The 19,008-nt window shown below is 41.4% G+C and overlaps 1 protein-coding gene across 13 annotated transcripts in view; it reads right to left on the bottom strand.

Moving 5' to 3' along the window:
* Nucleotides 1-14,673: 14,673 nt before the first annotated feature.
* C2CD5 (C2 calcium dependent domain containing 5) overlaps nucleotides 14,674-19,008 on the bottom strand; it is a 66,102-nt gene continuing 61,767 nt past the window's right edge. For all 13 annotated transcript variants that reach the window (XM_027656436.1, XM_027656487.1, XM_027656459.1 and 10 more), the window contains 2 exons: nucleotides 17,070-17,216; nucleotides 14,674-16,372 (listed from right to left, as the gene is read on the bottom strand). In XM_027656436.1, the coding sequence (XP_027512237.1) occupies nucleotides 16,241-16,372; nucleotides 17,070-17,216 (279 nt within the window). In that variant the 3' untranslated portion in view covers nucleotides 14,674-16,240. The remainder of the gene's footprint in view (nucleotides 16,373-17,069; nucleotides 17,217-19,008) is intronic.

Below are 19,008 nucleotides of genomic sequence, written 5' to 3'. Positions count from 1 at the left end.
GGCAGTGATGTGATTTTCCCGGTTTCCCCCCAAAAAAGCACCGGCAAAATCCCCTCTGTTCCCTGTTGCACTGCCCTCCTGCCCCTGCGGGTGGAGCTGACACTCTGCTCAGCCAACACCTTTCTCAAGCGTTAGAATCCAGGTTCTCTTTCCCTTGCTCCCAGGCCAAAACACACGCGAAGATCAGAGCTGCATCCTTCAAAAAAATCCAGGTTTTGCCTGCTTTCATTTGGAGAATCTTGTACTCCTACAGGCATCGCTCTCTTTCAGCTCTCTCACTTCCAAAATAACAGGGATTCCCCCTTCACTTCAGCATCCCACACACTTTCCTCTCTGCAGAATTTAGCAGAGGAGTTGCATTGGAATCAGCTTTCAGGCTGTGGCATCCTTTTAGTTGATGAAATTGTTATCATGCCATATACCTGGTAAATCCATTGTCTTCCAAATGTGCTCAGTTACCACCTGACTAAAATTCCTTGCTCTGCACCGTGCCATCAGCTCTGCAAGTATTTCATGCTTCATTAGCAGAGTCTATGTGAAGGTTGGATTTGTTTTCTAAGGGAGAAGGAAGCTGAAAAAGGTAGGTATTCTATGTCTAACCCCAGCTCTTATTCCCCACTGCCATAAATCCTCAGTGTTATGTTTTTTGACCCAATGTACAGGAGCAAAATGTTCCGATATCATCTCCTGTCTGAGCTATTATTGTAGGCCAGCTTTTGTGTGCTGTTGCCTGTGAAAGAGCTGATTTCTCTGCATTCCAGCTGTTGATACAGTTAAAAAAACTGGGATCTGAATCTCACTCTGTAAGAATAACAAAAACACTGTGAACTCCATGAATTGACACACAGTTGCCCATACAAAGACCTGTTGACAAATTCCCGTTATGCTTCTCCCTATCAGAATTTACTCTGCAGCTCTGTTAAAACCACCCACAAATGTGTATTCTCACTGATAAAGCATTTTAAGCCACTGATATGACAGATGGTTTTATGTAATCCTGTTGGAGGGGAGAATTGTAACTACAATATCAGATTAATATTCTAATTGTAGGATGGAAATTATAAGTTAAATATGTGGAAGAAATTCTGTACTGTGAGGGTGGAGGGCACTGGCACAGGTTGCCCAGAGAAATTGTGGCTGCCCCATCCTTCGAAGTGTTCAAGGCCAGGTTGCATGGGGCTCTGAGCAACATGGTCTAGTAGAAGATGTCTCTGCCCATGGAACTAAGTGATGTTTAAGGTCCCTTCCAACTCAAACCGTTCTATGATTCTCTGTGCTAGAACTGTCATGCCAAGTGTATTGTGGCTAGAGGGGTCCTGTTGTATTATGCACCATTTATAAAAGAAATAAAATGAATTTAAATGGAACAGTGGCACATGTACATACACATGCACACAGACTTCAAGCACATCTCCAAAGCAAGTAGGCTCTTCCCTTGTTAGTGTAGTTCCTTTTCCTCGGGGACTCAAACGGATGCTGACCTCATGTCTGACATTTGCTGAAATTTCGATCTGAGCAGTTGCTGTCAGGAAGCCATCATTCATAATTTAGTGTTGTTTAAGAATCCTGTTCATGAGAAGGTCGTCTCTGACATAGAGGGAGACATAATAAATTTGGTCTTGAAAGAAGTAATCCCTCTAGAATAGGATGAAGGGGATGGGAAAAAAGCAGAGGAGAGGAAAAAGCTTGTTAACATTGTTGCTCTATCTTTTCTTCCTGTAACAAATGATCCTTAAGTTCTTATTAGGAAGAAACACATGAATGTGTGTGAGGTATCAGGAAGCCCCTCTGCTTTCGAGACCAGCTGAGAATTAACAGTAGATCCAGATGATGTGATTTGTTCAGTTGTCCACCCTGGAAAAGATGATGCAGAAATGTGTTTAAAGAGAAGGTTCAGCAAGGATGGCTGGGACCCTCAGCCATCCTCTCCCTTTCCTCACAGGAAAGGTGCTCCATCTCTCTGATCATCTTGGTGGCCTCCTCTGGACTCACTCCAACAGGTCTATGTCCTTTCCATGCTGGGACCCCAGGGCTGGATGCAGCACTGCAGGGGGGGGTCTCACCAGTGCAGAGCAGAGGGGCAGAGTCCCCCCCTCACCTGCTGGCCACGCTGCTTTGGATGCAGCCCAGGACACTGCTGGTTTCCTGGCTGCCTGAGCACACAGACTTGCACACAGTGAGTTATGTGGTTTCCAGGGAAGGGCAGCCTCCCACAGGGATCTGCAGTATCCCCCAAAGAGGACGTCAACACTGTCACTAAAAACTTAAGTGATCAAGGACTTAGGACCAACCTGCACATTCCTTTGCTGAACTTCAGCCCTACTTTGCATCTCAGACCACAGCAGCTCCTTCACAGCTCAGTTAATGTGATCCCGCCAGTGCTACCCAGGGTACACAGACTCTGGACACACAGACATCCTTAGCTCTGGAGCTTCATCATGCTTACTTTTCTCAAGTTACTTATTCAAATATGAATCCCTTTAAAAACAAATGTTTTGGGTTCACCCTCTTTCAAGCTTAGTCCTGCAAACTGTTTGAAAGGCAAGGAAATAACAGTTTTCTGTCTTGAGAAGACAGGAGATGGATGACTTTGTCTCACTAAACATCACACTGTGATGTCTGTCATCTAGAAGGAAAGCTTCACAAGTCATTAATTCAAACAGCTGGTGAGGCAGAGTCTAATAGATAACACAAGCTGGTTGGGAACATAAATATCAACAAAGCTCTTTTTTATTTTGGAGATTCAACATATTTTTCAACCTACCTATTCACTTTGTGGGAAATATGACATTATCAGTTTATTATATTTAAACACTTGCACAAAGAATAATTTTTTGGGGGCACAGAAAGGGTAACATAAAATTGATGGTATATCAGAAATGAAGCAAAGAAAAAAAATTTTGACTTGAAATGAATCAGTCATCTGTTAATGTGTCCCCTTACACTAAGATGGCAAGTGCAATTGTACCACCATTAACATGATTTCTGCTGAACTGGAAGGGCCAAAACATAGGTTGGAATGTAAAACATAGAGTCTGAAAGTCAAGCCAATTGAGATAACATATTATTGAGTGTCATTCAGAAATCTATTATTACAATAAACAAAGTCCTTACCTGCATAGTACAGTTTCTTTTGCAGACTTGAAGATTCAAACAGACCCAATATTCTTGAAAAAATGCTGGAAAAAAAATGCCTAGTGAAGTGCCATGTAAAATCTGTTCCACAAGTGAATACAATGTCTCTTTCTCCTGACTGCCATACTCAGCCTGAGCTACAAAAAGGAAGATAAATGACTATCCATAAGGTCTGCATATTAATACCTTGTGTAAGTAGCTTAGAAAAATACAACAGAAAGACAAAGTGGACTGACAAAGTTAACTGAACTTCCATTTTCCCTCTTTTCCACGTTCCTCAGTTGCAGCAGGGCAGACACAATTTCTCAATCACCACAGGAAAGTCTGTGTTTATGAGATTCCCAACCCATCAGTGTTTGGAAAAGCTTTGAAATGTAGGTCATTTAAACAAACTGCATGAAACCACTAAGCTTCTTCATGTCAGGACACAAGGAAGCCCTAAATTGCAATGAAAGCTGCTATTTATAGCCACCATAACCACAAACTGAGAGGAAAAAAAGAGATCGGTATCTCTCTCTAGAATTTTGTCTTCAGAGAGGGAAATGGAAATTAAAACATTATCTGTGAGTCCTCAAACAGGAGCTACCTGTACTCTGAAGAGTATAAAAGCAAAGGAACCTGTGACTCTGAGTGAACAGGGAGCCCATGGTTTGCAAGAGTGGATTTCTCGAAGCTGATACTGGATTCTTCAGATTCTTGCCTTCAACTTCTTCTAGGTTTGAACTGGATTTAGGTTTGACTTCTGTTTCTAGGTCATGAGTGTAACCAGGAGCTCTCACACATCTCGCAGTGATGGTTTGGTGGTGCCTGTGTGGGATACCAGCGCACATCATCACCTACTTTCTGTTTCCAAACAAGAGGGAAGGTCTGTCAGGGAGGTTCTTATTACAATACTAGGTCATTAGGGTGCTCTCCCCATTCCAGGGGTCATGATTTACATCATGATGGATGGAACCTGCCCTTGGAAAGGCCCAAGACAAGCTCAGTGCCTGAGCTGCCAGCTTCCGAAGGGGCCTGGGAGACAGAAGGGTTGTGCAGGCAACTCACTGGCTCCAGACTTAGAGGGGAATTTTATCTTACAGTCCCAGTTGTCACAGCTTTGTGACAGTAAGCTGTATTTGACATTGCAGTGTCCCACTAATAGCAGAGGAAGCGTTTCCAGAGAGTGATACTACTAAGCACAAATGTGAATATCAACAACTTCCCTCCCTCTGAAGGGAAGGAGAGCGTAAGAAAGGATTTTAGTGGGAAAATGTGCTCAAATGCCCGAGAACTGTGGCCAACTTGAAAGTCTCTCTTCAGCAGCAAAAAGAAAACACAACTCTGCCCACATGTAGTTAAACACTGTGGATCCAACTGTCAAAATACTTCCCACAGCTGAGACCTGGAGGAGGGGCAAACACTCTATTGCTGCAGAGACCTATTATTGGAACAAATAATGTGCTGTGTTTTGCAGTTATAATAATTATAAACGTCAAAGATCTTGCAAAGTCTGCTTTTTTTTTTTCTTCTTCTGCAGATTTTCAAAATCCATAAATGCTGAATAAGCAGATAAGTCCTCAGATGGAATGTTGAGAGCTTTGTTGCCATATGTTGAATATGACTTAATGATTTTTTTTAACTGTCAAAAAGTTCTAGCTAATGTTTGGAGATGACCCAGCAACTACTGAAGAGGAACAACTGGTTGTTCCTTGAAGAGGAACGGGGACTGAATAAGCAGATAAATCCTCAGAAGGAAAGTTGGGAGCTTTGTTTGTAGTTTGTATGTATGTTTGTATGGATGTGTGTTTGTAGTTTTACAGAAGTAAGTTAGTTACTGGAGGTTGAAGAGGAAATGAGTGTGGAAGAACAGCTGAGTACATCTGCAAGTGCTGCTCTGCATCAGCACGTAATTGTAACAAAGGATACTCTGTACTTTGGGGACAGAGGCTTTATGACTGCTAAGTTTGGAGCATAGATAAGGGCTGCAGTCTGGAAAAATGTCAGTCCTAGGATTTAACTATATAGCTTTTTCTACTCTGCCTTGAGTGCCATCTAGATTAATTCAAATATTGTTTCTTCTGCATGACACAGATTGCAGGAGCAGATACACTTGGGGTTTGAGTCAGTATCTGTTCAAACAATGACTCCAAATTTTTGGGTGATCAGCTCAAAATATTCCCATGTCTAATTCCAGTGATTCATTTTATGATTATTCAACATGAGACATCCTCAGGAGCCAGATTTCCAGAGGGGTTAATTACTCACAACTCAAATGATTCACAGTAGCTCTAAAGTACCATTATAAAACCATAGGCAGAGTATATTAAACCCAGTAAAACTCAGCAAGACATTTCTGAGCTGATTACCTATCATCCCTTCTAATAAAACAAGGATCTTGTAGACCAAATTCTACTGAGTGTATTATCTAATTTCATAGGGAACTGAAACTTTTATTACAGGGTGGAAAAAATTATTGAGGAGCTTACAGAGTTTGAATTGATTTTCAGTGGGTCTGTTAAGAAGCAGCATATTAACCTATTCACTTAACTCAATTTTCTAACAAGATAGGAATTAACCCAAGCATAAGTTTAAACATTTCAAAAATAATGTAATTACCATGATATCAGTGACTCACTGTTTTATTGGCTTCCATGTTATCTCTGTGTCAGACCAGTGTTTAATTTCCAGTGTCTTCCTTAAATTTTGTAATCTGTTTTTCATGAGCAGCATGTTTTGTCCCCGTTCCTCTTCAAGGAACATCCAGTTGTTCCTCTTGAGTAGTTGCTGGGTCATCTTCAAACATTAGCTAGAATTTTTTGACAGTTAAAAAAAATCATGAAGTCAGCTGCGTATTTTTGCATCTCTAGGTAAGAATTCCCACAGCACCAATATGTTTGCGCATGCTCAGGTATTTTCATAGGTTTTATGATTATATGGATCCAGAAATAACACAAATATGTTTGATAGAATCACAGAATCGTGGAATCACAGAATGGTTTGGGTTGGAAGAGACCTTAAAGGTCATCCAATTCCAACCCCCCTGCTGTGGGCAGGGACACCTTTCACTGGACCAGGTTGTTCAAAGCCCCATCCAACCTGGCCTTGAACACTTCAGGGATAGAGCATCCACAGTTTCTCTGGGCAACCTGTTCCAGTGCCTCACCACCCCTACAGGGAAGAATTACTTTCTAAAATCTAATCTAGCCTACTCTTCGTCAGTTTGAAGCCATTCCACCTTGCCCTGTCACTCCAGGCCCTTGTAAATAATCTCTCTCCATCTTTCCTGTAGGCTCCTTTCAGATACTGGAAGGCTGCAATCAGGTCGCCCTCAAGGTTCCTCTTCTCCAGGCTGAACAATCCCAGTTCTCTCAGCCTTTCCTCACAGGAGAGGTGCTCCATCCCTCTATTCACCTTGGTGGCCTCCTCTGGACTTGCTCCAACAGGTTCATATCCTCCCTGTGCTGGGGCCCCCAGAGCTGGATGCAGCACTGCAGGTGGGGTCTCACCAGAGTGGAGCAGAGGGGTAGAATCACATCCCTTGATAAACTGGAAAGCCGAGGAAGAAAAGAGATTTTATGAATATTTCGCTGCCTCATCCATCCAAGACTGAGAGTTAATTTTCAGAAGTTTCCTAAGTCCCACAAATAACAATTCTCCAATCTTTTGTAGGTGTTTGAAGGTTAACAGCTAAAATATCACTACTCAGAAGCTGTGTCAGTGCTTGGGTGTTTCCCCACTTCATTCCAGCCATACATGCTTCTATCCATCCTTTGAATGACTCTACATTCTTTTCACCAGTTCACTGGTCTTACAACTGTTTTGAACAGTCCCCACTTACCTACAACAGCAGGATTTTTAGCAACTGAAGAATTTTTTTTGACATTATGCAAGAGAATGGTCAAAAATATTTGAATTCCCCATCATTAAGGTTGTCAGGGCTAATATAATATGAGATTTTCTTGGGGGGAAAGTAAGCAGAGCTGGTAAAATGCAATACAAGTGAAATTTGTATTTCATTTGATTTCTTGTCATCTCCATATATCATATTTTCCTTCTCTCTTGCTGCTTCACTCCCACTCATTCTCATAATCTGTAAATTACTTTAGTCTAAAATATTTCCTGTGTGTTAACTGCATTTCATTGGTTGCCAATTCAGTCTTCTGTTTCTGGCACTTGCATTTGTATTTAGGCAACATGATGAAAATTAATATCATAATTATACCATTCAAGCAAATCACATGAATTAGATCTCTGTCTAACCAGCCAAAAATATCTTTGGTTGTCATTGGAGTGTACTTTTTTTTCCCCTTCTCAAGTAGCATCACAAGACAGTGTCGTGGTCTAACCCCAGACAGCAACTAAATACCAGCAACCACTCACTCATTCCCCCATCCCACTGGTAACTCTATCCCAGCTGAAACCAGGGGAAGACAGTGGAAAAACTGCTCCTCTGTGCTTAAGTTCTGTGGACAATTACTCTGCAAAGGAAGAGCAACACTCAGACTGTTCTCCTCTTTAAATACCATCTTTTAACTTTCCTGTTATTTCTTGCAAAGCATTTATTCTGATTTCCTTAAAGTTCTTGCAGGAAAATGCGACACCATTCATTTTGAACAAACTTCTAAACAAAGCAAGTTACCAAACCCACACACCTTCTTTTGTATTTGCCCAGTTGCAGTATCCTTTTAACTTGAACCTCCCATATGGAGTCCCATATTTCCTTAAAAGTTCTACATTGTTCTGTAGCTTGTACCCCATGTTTTATTGACTGGGCTTGAACTACGGTCTTCAATGCTGTCAAAAAAAAACTCACCTGAGGGCTTCAAAGGAAGCAAACTGATCACACAAGCAACTGATAGGATCCAACACACATTCTACACTACACTTGCTTTACAGTAGGTATTTGAGAACAGTTGGCAATGCAAGTTTGCAATAGAATGAGCTGCAGAGAAATTAATGACACGCTGTTAGTGTCTTTCATAGACTGGCTGTTTGATATCAAACAATTCTATGGTTAACCCACAGAACTCATTAATCACTCAAAGCCTCTAATGTCAGATTCCTAATGGCTTGGACAACTGCTTCAAAAAGTCTCACATCATTTCCTGTCAAATTTGTCTCTAAAGTACAGCCAGGGTGCTTGGGAGACCAGCTGCTTGTCCCATACACCTTTTTAATTGCAAAAACTAACGACTTTGTGGTTCATTAAATTAAATGAGACAATGTAATTGTTTTATTGCAGAATATCAGATTAGATTTATGCACATGTATTTGAATTATTGTTATCGCTGGGATCTGAGCAAACTTCTGTCCAGGCTATTTTCACATTCCCATTTAACATAAGTGATCTGGACGCTGATTTAATTGCTGTAGTACAAACCCCTTTTGTTTCTGAGGGGTCTGGTTGCATTTTTTTGAGTCTAAACTCTATGATGAGTTCAGACAAATCATAATAAACCTTTCTTCCTAGGAGGGGAACAACAACTACATTGGATTTCATGCCACTCTAATTACATTATTAAAATATTATCAGTTTATTTATAGGAAAGGCAACTGTAAAAAGCAATGTCTGTTTCTCTCCATGTATAATTAAGTTTGTTGCTTCCTGCTAGGAAGTTACCAGAACATGGGTTAGGAGGAGCAGCTCAGGCCAGACCCAAGTCCTTGGAAAGCTGGATCTTTTTCTCAGTTCAAAACTGAATTTATGTAAATCCATAGGAGGAAGAAGGATCTTGGGAAGTCATACAATTCTCCTCCTGCTCAGAGGCACACATGCAAGTGCTAAAAGATACTCATCTGCCCAGCTCTCCAAGACATTTGATGGAGGGTAACACCAGCCTCCCAGGGCAATAGGTCAGCGCTTCCTGCTCCTCATGACTGCAAACCTGTGAGTGTAGCCTGAACCTTTCCTGTTCTACCTTAAGGCCATAGCTTCTTCTGCTACCTGCTGCAAGTGTAGGAAACAGCCCTTGAAGATGGTAGCCAGGTCATTATTTTGCTCAAGCTGAGTCAACCTTTCCTCACAGGTCATGTTTTCTGGGCTCTCCGCTCTCTGGAGTGACAGTGACCTTCTCCAAGACAAAAGGGCAGAGAACTGGACTCTGTTCTGTGGCAATTAACTCACTGAAACTGTGAATCCCAAGCGTAGAAGTGCAGTGGTGACACCTCAGACCATCAGTCCTGCTTTTTACTGTGGTAAACGTAGGTCATTAAACATGGTGACTGTGGTAAAACATTGTAACTCTCAAAGTGGGATTCAAAGAGTTGATTCCCGTGGGTCGGTCTTGTTGCCCCTCACTGTAAATCTGGACATATCTTGGCAGCAGGATTCAAGTCTTAATAATAAAAAGTTTCACATAAGAGCAAGACATTACTGTAGCAATTGCTGAAATAACACATTATCCTACTTTATTTTCAGTATTTCTTGCTCATTTTGGCTGGGGAGTCATCATTCATTTGTGTCTCCAATTACCTATTTTCCTTCCTGTCATTTTTTGCTGGTAGACACTCAACTTCATGTTATGCTCTTTCCTTTTTTCTCCTGCCCACATTACCTTCTTTTATCTATCCTATCACCTGCCTTTCCCTTCTTTATCTCAGCCCCTCTTATTCTACAGAGGCAATAGGGAAATAATCCAGTGACACCGAACTCTTCCGGACTGTGAGATGGCCTGCAGACTTGCTTGCTCTTCGTTGTGCAGGCAGTCAAAACCATCAGTGGTATCAGACACACCAAGAGCATTTCACCTTCAACAAATAGTGCTCCAACACTGTCAACAAGAAACGACGGCGAGAACACATCATTGCTGAATTTCATTCCCTTCACATGGCCTCCGGGTGAGTTTAACAGCTGATATATGTAAAGTCGAAGTGACAATTTAAAAGCCTGTTTGCAGGTTTCTGACACGAACAAGAGATCCCTCCAGACCAGCGTGCTCTGATCACTCTGCACACAGAACTCCAGCTGACAGAGTGAATTGGTGACGAAGCTCGCAGTACGCGGTGCAAGGGCAGGAGCTGAGCACCAGGGAAGACAGAGGAAGGACGTTATGACGATTTAATAACAAGTGACTCTTCATTTCACCTCCTCTCAGCCGTTTCCACTCCTGCAAACAGCACCTGGACTGAGAGCTGCACTTGGACTGAGCCCAAAGAATAAATAGATCACCAATTTCAGTAAAAGCTTGGAAATTGAATTACAGCTCTGCAATGGAGACAGAGAGGTGTGAACAGAACCTGCCATTGCCCGTTTCAAACACAGCGGCCTCTTCTCTGTGCTGAGCAAATGCAGAAGGTAAGAGCACGTGTTGTTGCCTACTTGTGTTTGACTAAACTCTCCAGAGACAGGGCAGGGAGAGGAGGAATGGAAATGGGAAGTGCAGCCCAGGGAAAGACCCCAGGAAGGGAAGGTGCCGGGTGGGGAGATGACATGGATAGACTGGGCAGGGAAGGAAGGCAGGAAGAGGAAGGGCTGCAGCCTGTAAGTGCTTTCAGTTGCTCCTCTGGCTTCTAGAGTGCATGCCAGGAGATAATGGCATCTCTGCAAAGCTTCCCAGGCTCTCTGTTGCACTTCCTCAAAATTTAAGAGCTCTTTAGGTGTCAATATTCTGTTCACAAGGTTGTAATTACTCTGACATTTCCAAAAATCTCACAAGGTTTCCAGGCAAAGGTTCTCCGTGATTGAAGTGTTATAGACATCTGATTTTAAGAAAATGAAATCAAAACTGGAATATCACCCTAGTGCCTCTCCTTCCTATAATTTAAGTCGAAATATCTGTACACATTAAATGAAATGCTTTTGCAGCAAAAATAAAAGAGTACCATTTAACGTTAGAGTGCATGTTCATACTAAAAATGTGTAAATCAATTGAAACGTTGTTCCTGTTTCCAAAAATTAAATAAAAAAACTTCAGACTCCATCTTTCACTCAACAATTTGCCCATTGACACATACACACAGTAAATTACCCATACGCACAGTAAATTATTATCCAAGTCATTAACTCCAGCTACATTGGTGCACGTGTGCTCATGACGTGGGTACAAAGACAGCAGACCCAGGAGCACACAGATTTGTGTCTGGTTGATTGTCACTTGTCACACCATGCTCTCAAGGACAGCGTTTTGATGCCTGGAGAAAGACTGGCTTCTCCCACTGGTCCCCAGCATGGCCTTGGCACGTTCCTTCCCACCTCTCTGTCTCTGTTACTTCAGCCGTGAAGCAGAGGAATGACACCAACCGATTCTGTGAAACACTGGAGGTGTTACCCATGAGAAGTGGTACCTGGTGGGGTTGTTTGTATGATGAGGAGCAGCAGCCTGGCTTGCTCTCATCCCAGGCAGAGTTTACACAACTGACTTCTTGAAAACCTGAGAAGAAAGCCAGTCTGTGCCTGGAAGAGAGTCCCAGGAAGTCAGAGCCCTTTCCTGCCACCAGAAACCTTTGGTGTGTCAGACTTACCATGACTGATGTAAGCTATGCCAGTTTTAAAATGGATGATGATTCAATATTTAAGCTATTGTGTCAGTCTACATCTTCAAACCCAGTTCTCACCCCTGTGTCCCACTGCTGCCCAGGCCCCCAGGAGTGACAAGGACTCCCCAGGGTGGCAGGGCAGGGCACAGGGCAGGTGGGGGCACTGGGGCAGCCCCAGCTCAGCAGTGTCCATGGCCGGGCAGGGCAGGGATGAGGGGGCTGGAGACCAGCCCTGCTGCAGCACCGCTGGGGCAGGTGGTCCCAGGGGCTGAAATGGGGCCATGGGCAGGGTGGGATGAGGCCAGGCACAGACTAAAGACCTGTTAGTGCTCCCAGGGCCCGGCACTCTTCTGCAGACAGGGCAAGTAAGTCACTGCATCCTTTTTTGCTTCATTTCTGCATTGCAGAGTAGTCAAAGCTGAGCTTTCTCCTATCCAGCAAAACTACACATTCTGCATAGCAAGAAAACTCTTCTTGCCACACAGCCCAAGGCTCAACAGAGCCATGGATGCCGCAGCAGCACAGTTGCTCCTAATGTGCTCAGCAAGAAAACTCTATTGCTCAGATCAATCATCAAAGCTTCCATCGGTCCTTACCCTTATCTGAACACTCAAAGGGAACTGAAAACTCTCCCAAAACTTCACAGTCACTGATGTCTTACTCTTTGCAACTGTTTGTAATCCCCTGCATCTGTCTTGCTTCTCTTTTCATGTATCCACCTCTCAGTAAGTCTCTAGGTGCAGGGCTGCCTTCCAGTCTGACGAAAGTGAACCAGAGCCTCAGGATTCATCTCCTAGGAAATTCTGATTTCAACTGAACACCAAGAAAAAAAGAAATTTTGATTCCGCCTGGGGAGAAGGGAATCACGATCAACCTCACACCATTCACTAGAGGAGATTTGCTCCCACTTTGCACCTTTCACATGTGTGCATCAGAATTCACAAACTTGGGAGAATAACATGGATAAATAATGCAAAATGAGGATTTTCCAAACATCTCTGAAAACGAAAACGAGCTTCTAACAGAAAAAAGAAAGTGGGATGTTATTCCAGAAGATGAATTCCTAAAGCACTGAGCCAGCCATCATGAAACCAGTCACTCCCTTCAAGTTTATTCCTGTTCACCTTCAAGCTTAGCAAGCACTACACATCTCTTATAATAGTGGTGGTTAGAGAAAGATGTGGAAAGAATCAGCAAGCAGCACCAGCATCACCTGCAGAAGCTCTTCCCTACTCTGCTACTATTTTGCAGAGGAGGTGACAGTTCTCCATGCCCTGAAAGCCTGACATAGACTCAGCTTTTCTGCTGCAAGCAGTGCTTGAAGAAGGTGGATTTTTACATCAGATGCTACCACTTCATTCTAACAAAACCACCCAGTTTATTCACAATATTGAAAAGAAGGTTTTAAACCCAAACTTGGTGGTTCTTCCAAGGACTGCAGATAGGAATAGGGCTACTTTCCCTCCACCCTGTGATGTTTGGGCTCCTCAAGTCAAGAGAAAGCAGCAATGCTGTGGATCAATGCTGGGAGGGAGCCAGGCACCACACAGCTGCTCACTTGCTCCTTCCCTCCCAGCAGCAGGGCATGAGAAAGCTCCTGGCTTGAGACAGACAATGCAGCTATTCCCAGAGTAAATTCCTAACAACAAAGTGTGCTTGCACTTTTTTTTTTTTTTTTACACTGGAGAGAAAAATAAAAAAAAACAATGCAAATGAACTGTACAACTTTCTACAGGTTACATTTATCCAACTGGACAAACTAAGAAAAGTCAAATCCCAGTTAGTAACAGTTAAAATCCATGTTTGTCATTTCTGGAGAAATAATTAGAGAAGAATTAAAATTTCCAGATGAGAAAGCTCCTCCTCTATGTCTAATGAAACACACTACAGGAAACTGTGACCTTTAAACAGTTAGAAATGAAAAGATGACATTAATGCTTCCATAGAAGCAACCAACACCCCACAAAAAAGAAAAATAATCAAAACCAGCTACCTTAATGTGCTACTTCAGATAATATTTCATGCTGAATACTTATGCTGAAAACAACTTCTTGTGCCAGATCCAAGACCTTTTGAAATTATTCATATTCTGCCATCAGCTTCAAAGGGGAACAAGATTTCCCTTGCAAAATAATCAAGAGAGCTGCAACTGTTCACAGGCAAATTAATTCATGGCAGCTTTGGTTGCAACAGCTGCAGAAATTGGAAAGCTGATTAAGTATATTAGTGATGTGTTCTGGTAAGGACCAAATTCAAACACTTCAAATACAAAGGGTAATTAATTTTCCAAAATATCAGAATTGTAGGATCATAGAATGGTTGGGGTTGTAAGGGACCTCAAAGTTCATCATTTGGGGGGCTGGTGTTGAGGAGGGTGTTCAGGGGTTGTTGGGGTGGGTGTTGGAGGTTTTCCCCACCATTGGTAGGGACACCTTCCACTAGACCATGCTGCTCAGAGCTCCACCCAACCTGAACACTTCCAGGGATGGGGCAGCCACAACTTCTTTGGGTAACCTGTTCCAATGCCTCACCAGTCTCACAGTAAGGAATTTTTTCCTAGTATCTAATCTAAACCTACTCAAAATCTTTCAGTTTGAAGCCATTCCCCCTTGTCCTGTCACTCCAGGCCCCTTGTAAATGGTCTCTCTCCATCTCTCTTGTGGGCTCCCTCCAGGTACTGGAAAGCTCCAATTAGGTCACTCCAAAGCCGCCTCTTTTCCAGGCTGAACAATCCCAACTCTCTCAGCCTTTCCTCACAGCAGAGGTCCTCCAGCCCTCTAACCACCTTGGTGGCCTCCTCTGGACTTGCTCCAACAGGTCCATGTCCTCCCTGTGCTGGGGACCCCCCAGAGCTGGAGGCAGCACTGCAGGTGCCAGAGCAGAGGGGCAGAATCCCCCCCTCACCTGGTGCCCACGCTGCTTTGGATGCAGCCAAGGATACAATTTGCAGCCCAGGATACAAATGATGTCGCAACATTCTATACAAAAAAACGTTCCTCTGAGGAGAATCAGGGTGGGACATCTTTAGTAGGTATTACATCACTACACATTTACCTATTACACACATAAAAAGGCAATAAATTTTATAAAGAAATTTATTGTGCAAGAATGATTTTCCATGCTCATTTACAATGAAATAATTAGTTTTAACAAATAATCATGCCATTGTATAATTTCAACACTAAACAAGATATTTACATTCAAGTTTACACCTTTGTTCAAGTTCCATGTATGATATTGTCAGAATTAAGTAAGAATGCATCTTCAAATCAAAGTTTGCATTTTTTTGTTACATTAAAATATCACCGCCTTTCAGACATTTACTGGAAACAAGAAATTTCCTTTCTTTGCAGTACCTTCATTTCCCAGCTACAGTACTGGAAAAGAACAAAACCAAACAGGAAACCCCAAACAAAACCCCCTTCACAAAACCAACCTGCAGAAACCAGTGTTACAGACATAAATCAATCAGCCAGGCATTTCCCACATGTTTAATGGGAAGGAAGCTGCAGAATAACCTCTGCACAACTGACTTTTGGGGGACAGTTCATGTCATCCCTGTAAGAGATCATTCATGCCTTAAGAAAATGAACCTCAGGACAACTCTTTCATAAAACCTTAAATAACAGAAAGACTTGTTTTGTCAATATTGAAGTGAACATCATTTAATAGCACCAAACACACTTTGGAACTTTTTGTTCTTTTTTTTTTCCCCCCTGTGATAGGCATGCCCAGGAACACTGCACTGTGGTCTAGCAGCTTTTTAAAAACAAAGAACAAAAAACAAAAAAACCCCAAGAAACAAAAAACGAAAACAAAAACCAAAACCTTAAACAAAAACAAACAAAACCCCCAAACAAACAAAACCAAAACAAAAGCAAAAAACCAAACTAAAACAAAACCAACAAAAAACCCCTCTCAAATACCCACCCCAAACATCTGCTGTATAGTAATGATTACAAAAAAAATAAGCCAGCAGTTCACAAACAGTCCATAGAAATAAAAACAAAACAAAAAACCCCAACATTAAAAAAAAAAGAAAAAAAAGAAAAAAAAAGAAAAAAGAAAAACAAAAGAAAAAAGAAAAATTAGTTTTAGTGTGCAGAAATTTAAACTGTGACTTTTTGGTGCTGCTTTTTCCTCTTCACACTCTACAGTCTAAGGGAAATTCAGGCTCCAGCCTGCATTTTCTTGGCCTGGATACAAATCTCTTGGTCCTTGGACAAAGGCTGCTAACACAATCACCTCCTTCCCACCTCAACCTGAAAGTCAGCTCATGTGACACCCAACCTCAGAAGTGGTTCTGAATTACAACTTACTGTGGTCCTGTTGAACAGCTCAAAAATACAACAGAATTTTTGCTTAATTCCACAGTTCCATGTGATGCCTGCTATTCTAATCCACACTCTCCTATCAGTGTTTCACCTGCTCCCTAGGTTTCACTGCAGCCTGGAATTGTAACAAAGGAACCAGTGCACACCTGCCCTGACTCTTACATAAAGTTAAACCACAAAAAAAAAAAAAAGGTGATTGTCTTGGATTCTGGCTATGAATGTTACGGAGACTGATTTTGAAGATGCAAACCTAAACATTCCCACGTTTTAAATAATCTTCATATTTGGCAGAGACTATTCCACTTTTTCTGTCTTCATGTTGTGACATCTCCTGCAGAACTTGTGGGCTGAGGAACAGCTGTAGAAGGCTGTGCTGGTAACATTTCCAGCTCAGACTCACGGACAAATATGACGGCGTCGCCACTGACATTTATTAAACACTGAGCCTGGGAAAAAAGACAATACACAATTACCAAACTATTAAACTATAGTATATTTTATGTTTACTTATATCTGCTAGATATAAATACACAGAAAAGTCAATGGGGATCAGGAGAAAGACAAATCATTAGAATTCATTAGGGAAGCAATCTGTGCCATGTTTTCTTTTATATTCACTCGTGTGCTATCAAACACGCAGACGGAGTCTTGTAAGACACCACAAATGAAATATCTGGGTAGCTGTACTTGCTTTTACTACTGTTTTGAACATATTCCATTTGCCAAAACAATCATATTCAATTGTTAGTCGTTACTAATAAGGCTTTGTCCCTTTATGCACAAAATGAAGCATTTTATATCAGCAACTCCAGGTATTTTTACAGGGAGTTTGGATGAAAATCCTGCACTGCAACATCAGGAAAACTAAGTAAGTTCAGCACTACTGTGCAACTGTTTCCTGCAATTTACTTCATTCTAGTAATCTCAGTATTTTTACCCATCTGGGTATTTCTGAAGCATATTCCTAATTTTGTGTTAAGGCAGGTGTTCGAGAAGTCTCTTGGCTTCTTCAAACATTATCACAAGATATCCAGAAGTGTTATGCAGACACGGCTCTCCAGAGCTGCTGGTTTTTAAATACATCAAATGTGTGTTTGTATAGTACTAATCACAACAGCACTGTTACTTCACATCATAATTTACCTGATTTTTGTTTGGATTCTCCATGAAAACACACTGCTTCATTATGTAGGAGACAACTGCATTCCCCCCTAGAGCTGCAACGTGAGCTCTCACCATTGCAAACACTTCAGCAATAAAAGCATGGAGAAAACCACTGACACCACCCTCCTAAAACGGAAAAAAAATATATTACATGTTATGTTAGGTCTAGACACAAGATGCTGAATACTTTTCTTAAATATTTATAAGCTGAATATTTCAGTGCATCCTAAATGGTGTATTGCAGAGAAGTTAAAAGCTATTCACTGTTTAGCTGGTCACAGTTAAAGATCAGATGGAGAGAGACTATTTAAAAGAGCCTGGAGTGACAGGACAAGGGGGAATAGCTTCACACTCTGACAAAGAGTAGATTGGATATTAGGAAGAAATTCATCCCAGAGAAGTTGTGAGTGCCCCATTCCTGGTTGAATGTGGCTTTGAGAAACCTGGTCTAGTGGAAGGTCTCCCTGCCCATGCCAGGGGGTTGAAACTAGATGATCTTTAGTATCCAACCAAACCCAAACCATTCTGTAATTCTATGAACTTACTGTCTGAGGAAAAGTATGACAAGTAGGTTATTCATTTGTGACTCATTCTCTGCAGTCACTGTATTACATGTACCCATGCTTTTCAGACATTCCTCTGCAGGAATATTTAACATTCCAATGACAGTTCAATAATAACTTTATTCTTTCATCAGGAAGGATACTGCCCTTTTTTTTTTTGATAACTGGAAATCAAATAAAGAATAATTCATACTGAGGATGAAAAAGATTTAGACTTACTGGAAATCACGAGTAAGGAGTGGCCATTACCTCTGATCACTCCAACTTCATGTATATTAATGACTGTCATTAGTTCTCAACACTCAGTAAAAAAATGATCCTTCAAAATAAAAAGTAAGCAAGGGACAGAGCAGAGACTTGAGCTATTCAAGCTATTTATTTATTTTATTTTCTTCCTTGAAGCCCAAAGGAACTTCTAGCCATCCCATTTCATTAATCTTTTTGACTTGATGGTGCTTGTGGGGAATTTTTACTTCTTTGGTGCCAAGCTGAATAATTTAAACTGATGTGAAAAGAGATGGAAAACAACAAAGTATGGATTTTCCTAGATAACTCTTATGAAAGAATGTGAACAACTACACAGTGAGGAAAAACATACACCAACCAGGCAACCAACCAAAAAAATAAAAAATCACAGAAAACACTACGAAAATGAACTGATCAAACAGAGCTCACCATTGGTTCAAAATATCTGTAAAATTTCAAAATGAAAGGCAAGACCACCAAGATTTCCAACACACGTGTGTGTGTGTGTGTGTGTCACTGGTGAAAATGAAAGAGGCAGGTAGAAGAGGAGATTAAACTAAGCTGAACTTATATAGGCTGTACTCAAATCTACTGGAAAAAGTATAATCTACCTTGAACAGATTCATAAAGGCATTAGAAAAATATGTCCTGGATGAAAATTTATAAACAAAAGGGCAAGTATAACTTTCTCAATCCCAGCATAAAGCAGGAATGAAGTCAACTGCAGACAAAAATTCAATGCAAGTTTATCGTTCTCATGAAATTTTGATTTTGTCCAAGGGTTTTAACAGTTACAGCAACTGATAGGGAAAAAATACATTATAAGCCTAATACAAAGTTTAATGACAGCAAGTAACAAAAAGATTAAAAATATCGACTGTAAACAGCAAAACCTAAAATTATTGGATCAATGAGACTTTAAATTATCATTCACTTTTGATTCTGGTACACATTTCAGCCTGTGAAAGCATTCACAGGGCCTCAATCTGTGAGCAATAACAAGACAAATGCTGCTAATTACTTTCCTGTGGAACCTGAAACACATTGCTGGAGTTGGATACAACAAGTGCTCTGTTCTGACTCTGTTACAGCCTCAGGGCAATACTGTG

This window comes from Corapipo altera, unplaced genomic scaffold (genome assembly GCF_003945725.1).
Source record: "Corapipo altera isolate COAL_440 unplaced genomic scaffold, ASM394572v1 1, whole genome shotgun sequence".
Taxonomy (NCBI): domain Eukaryota; kingdom Metazoa; phylum Chordata; class Aves; order Passeriformes; family Pipridae; genus Corapipo; species Corapipo altera.
This window is presented reverse-complemented; position numbering and strand designations above follow the sequence as displayed.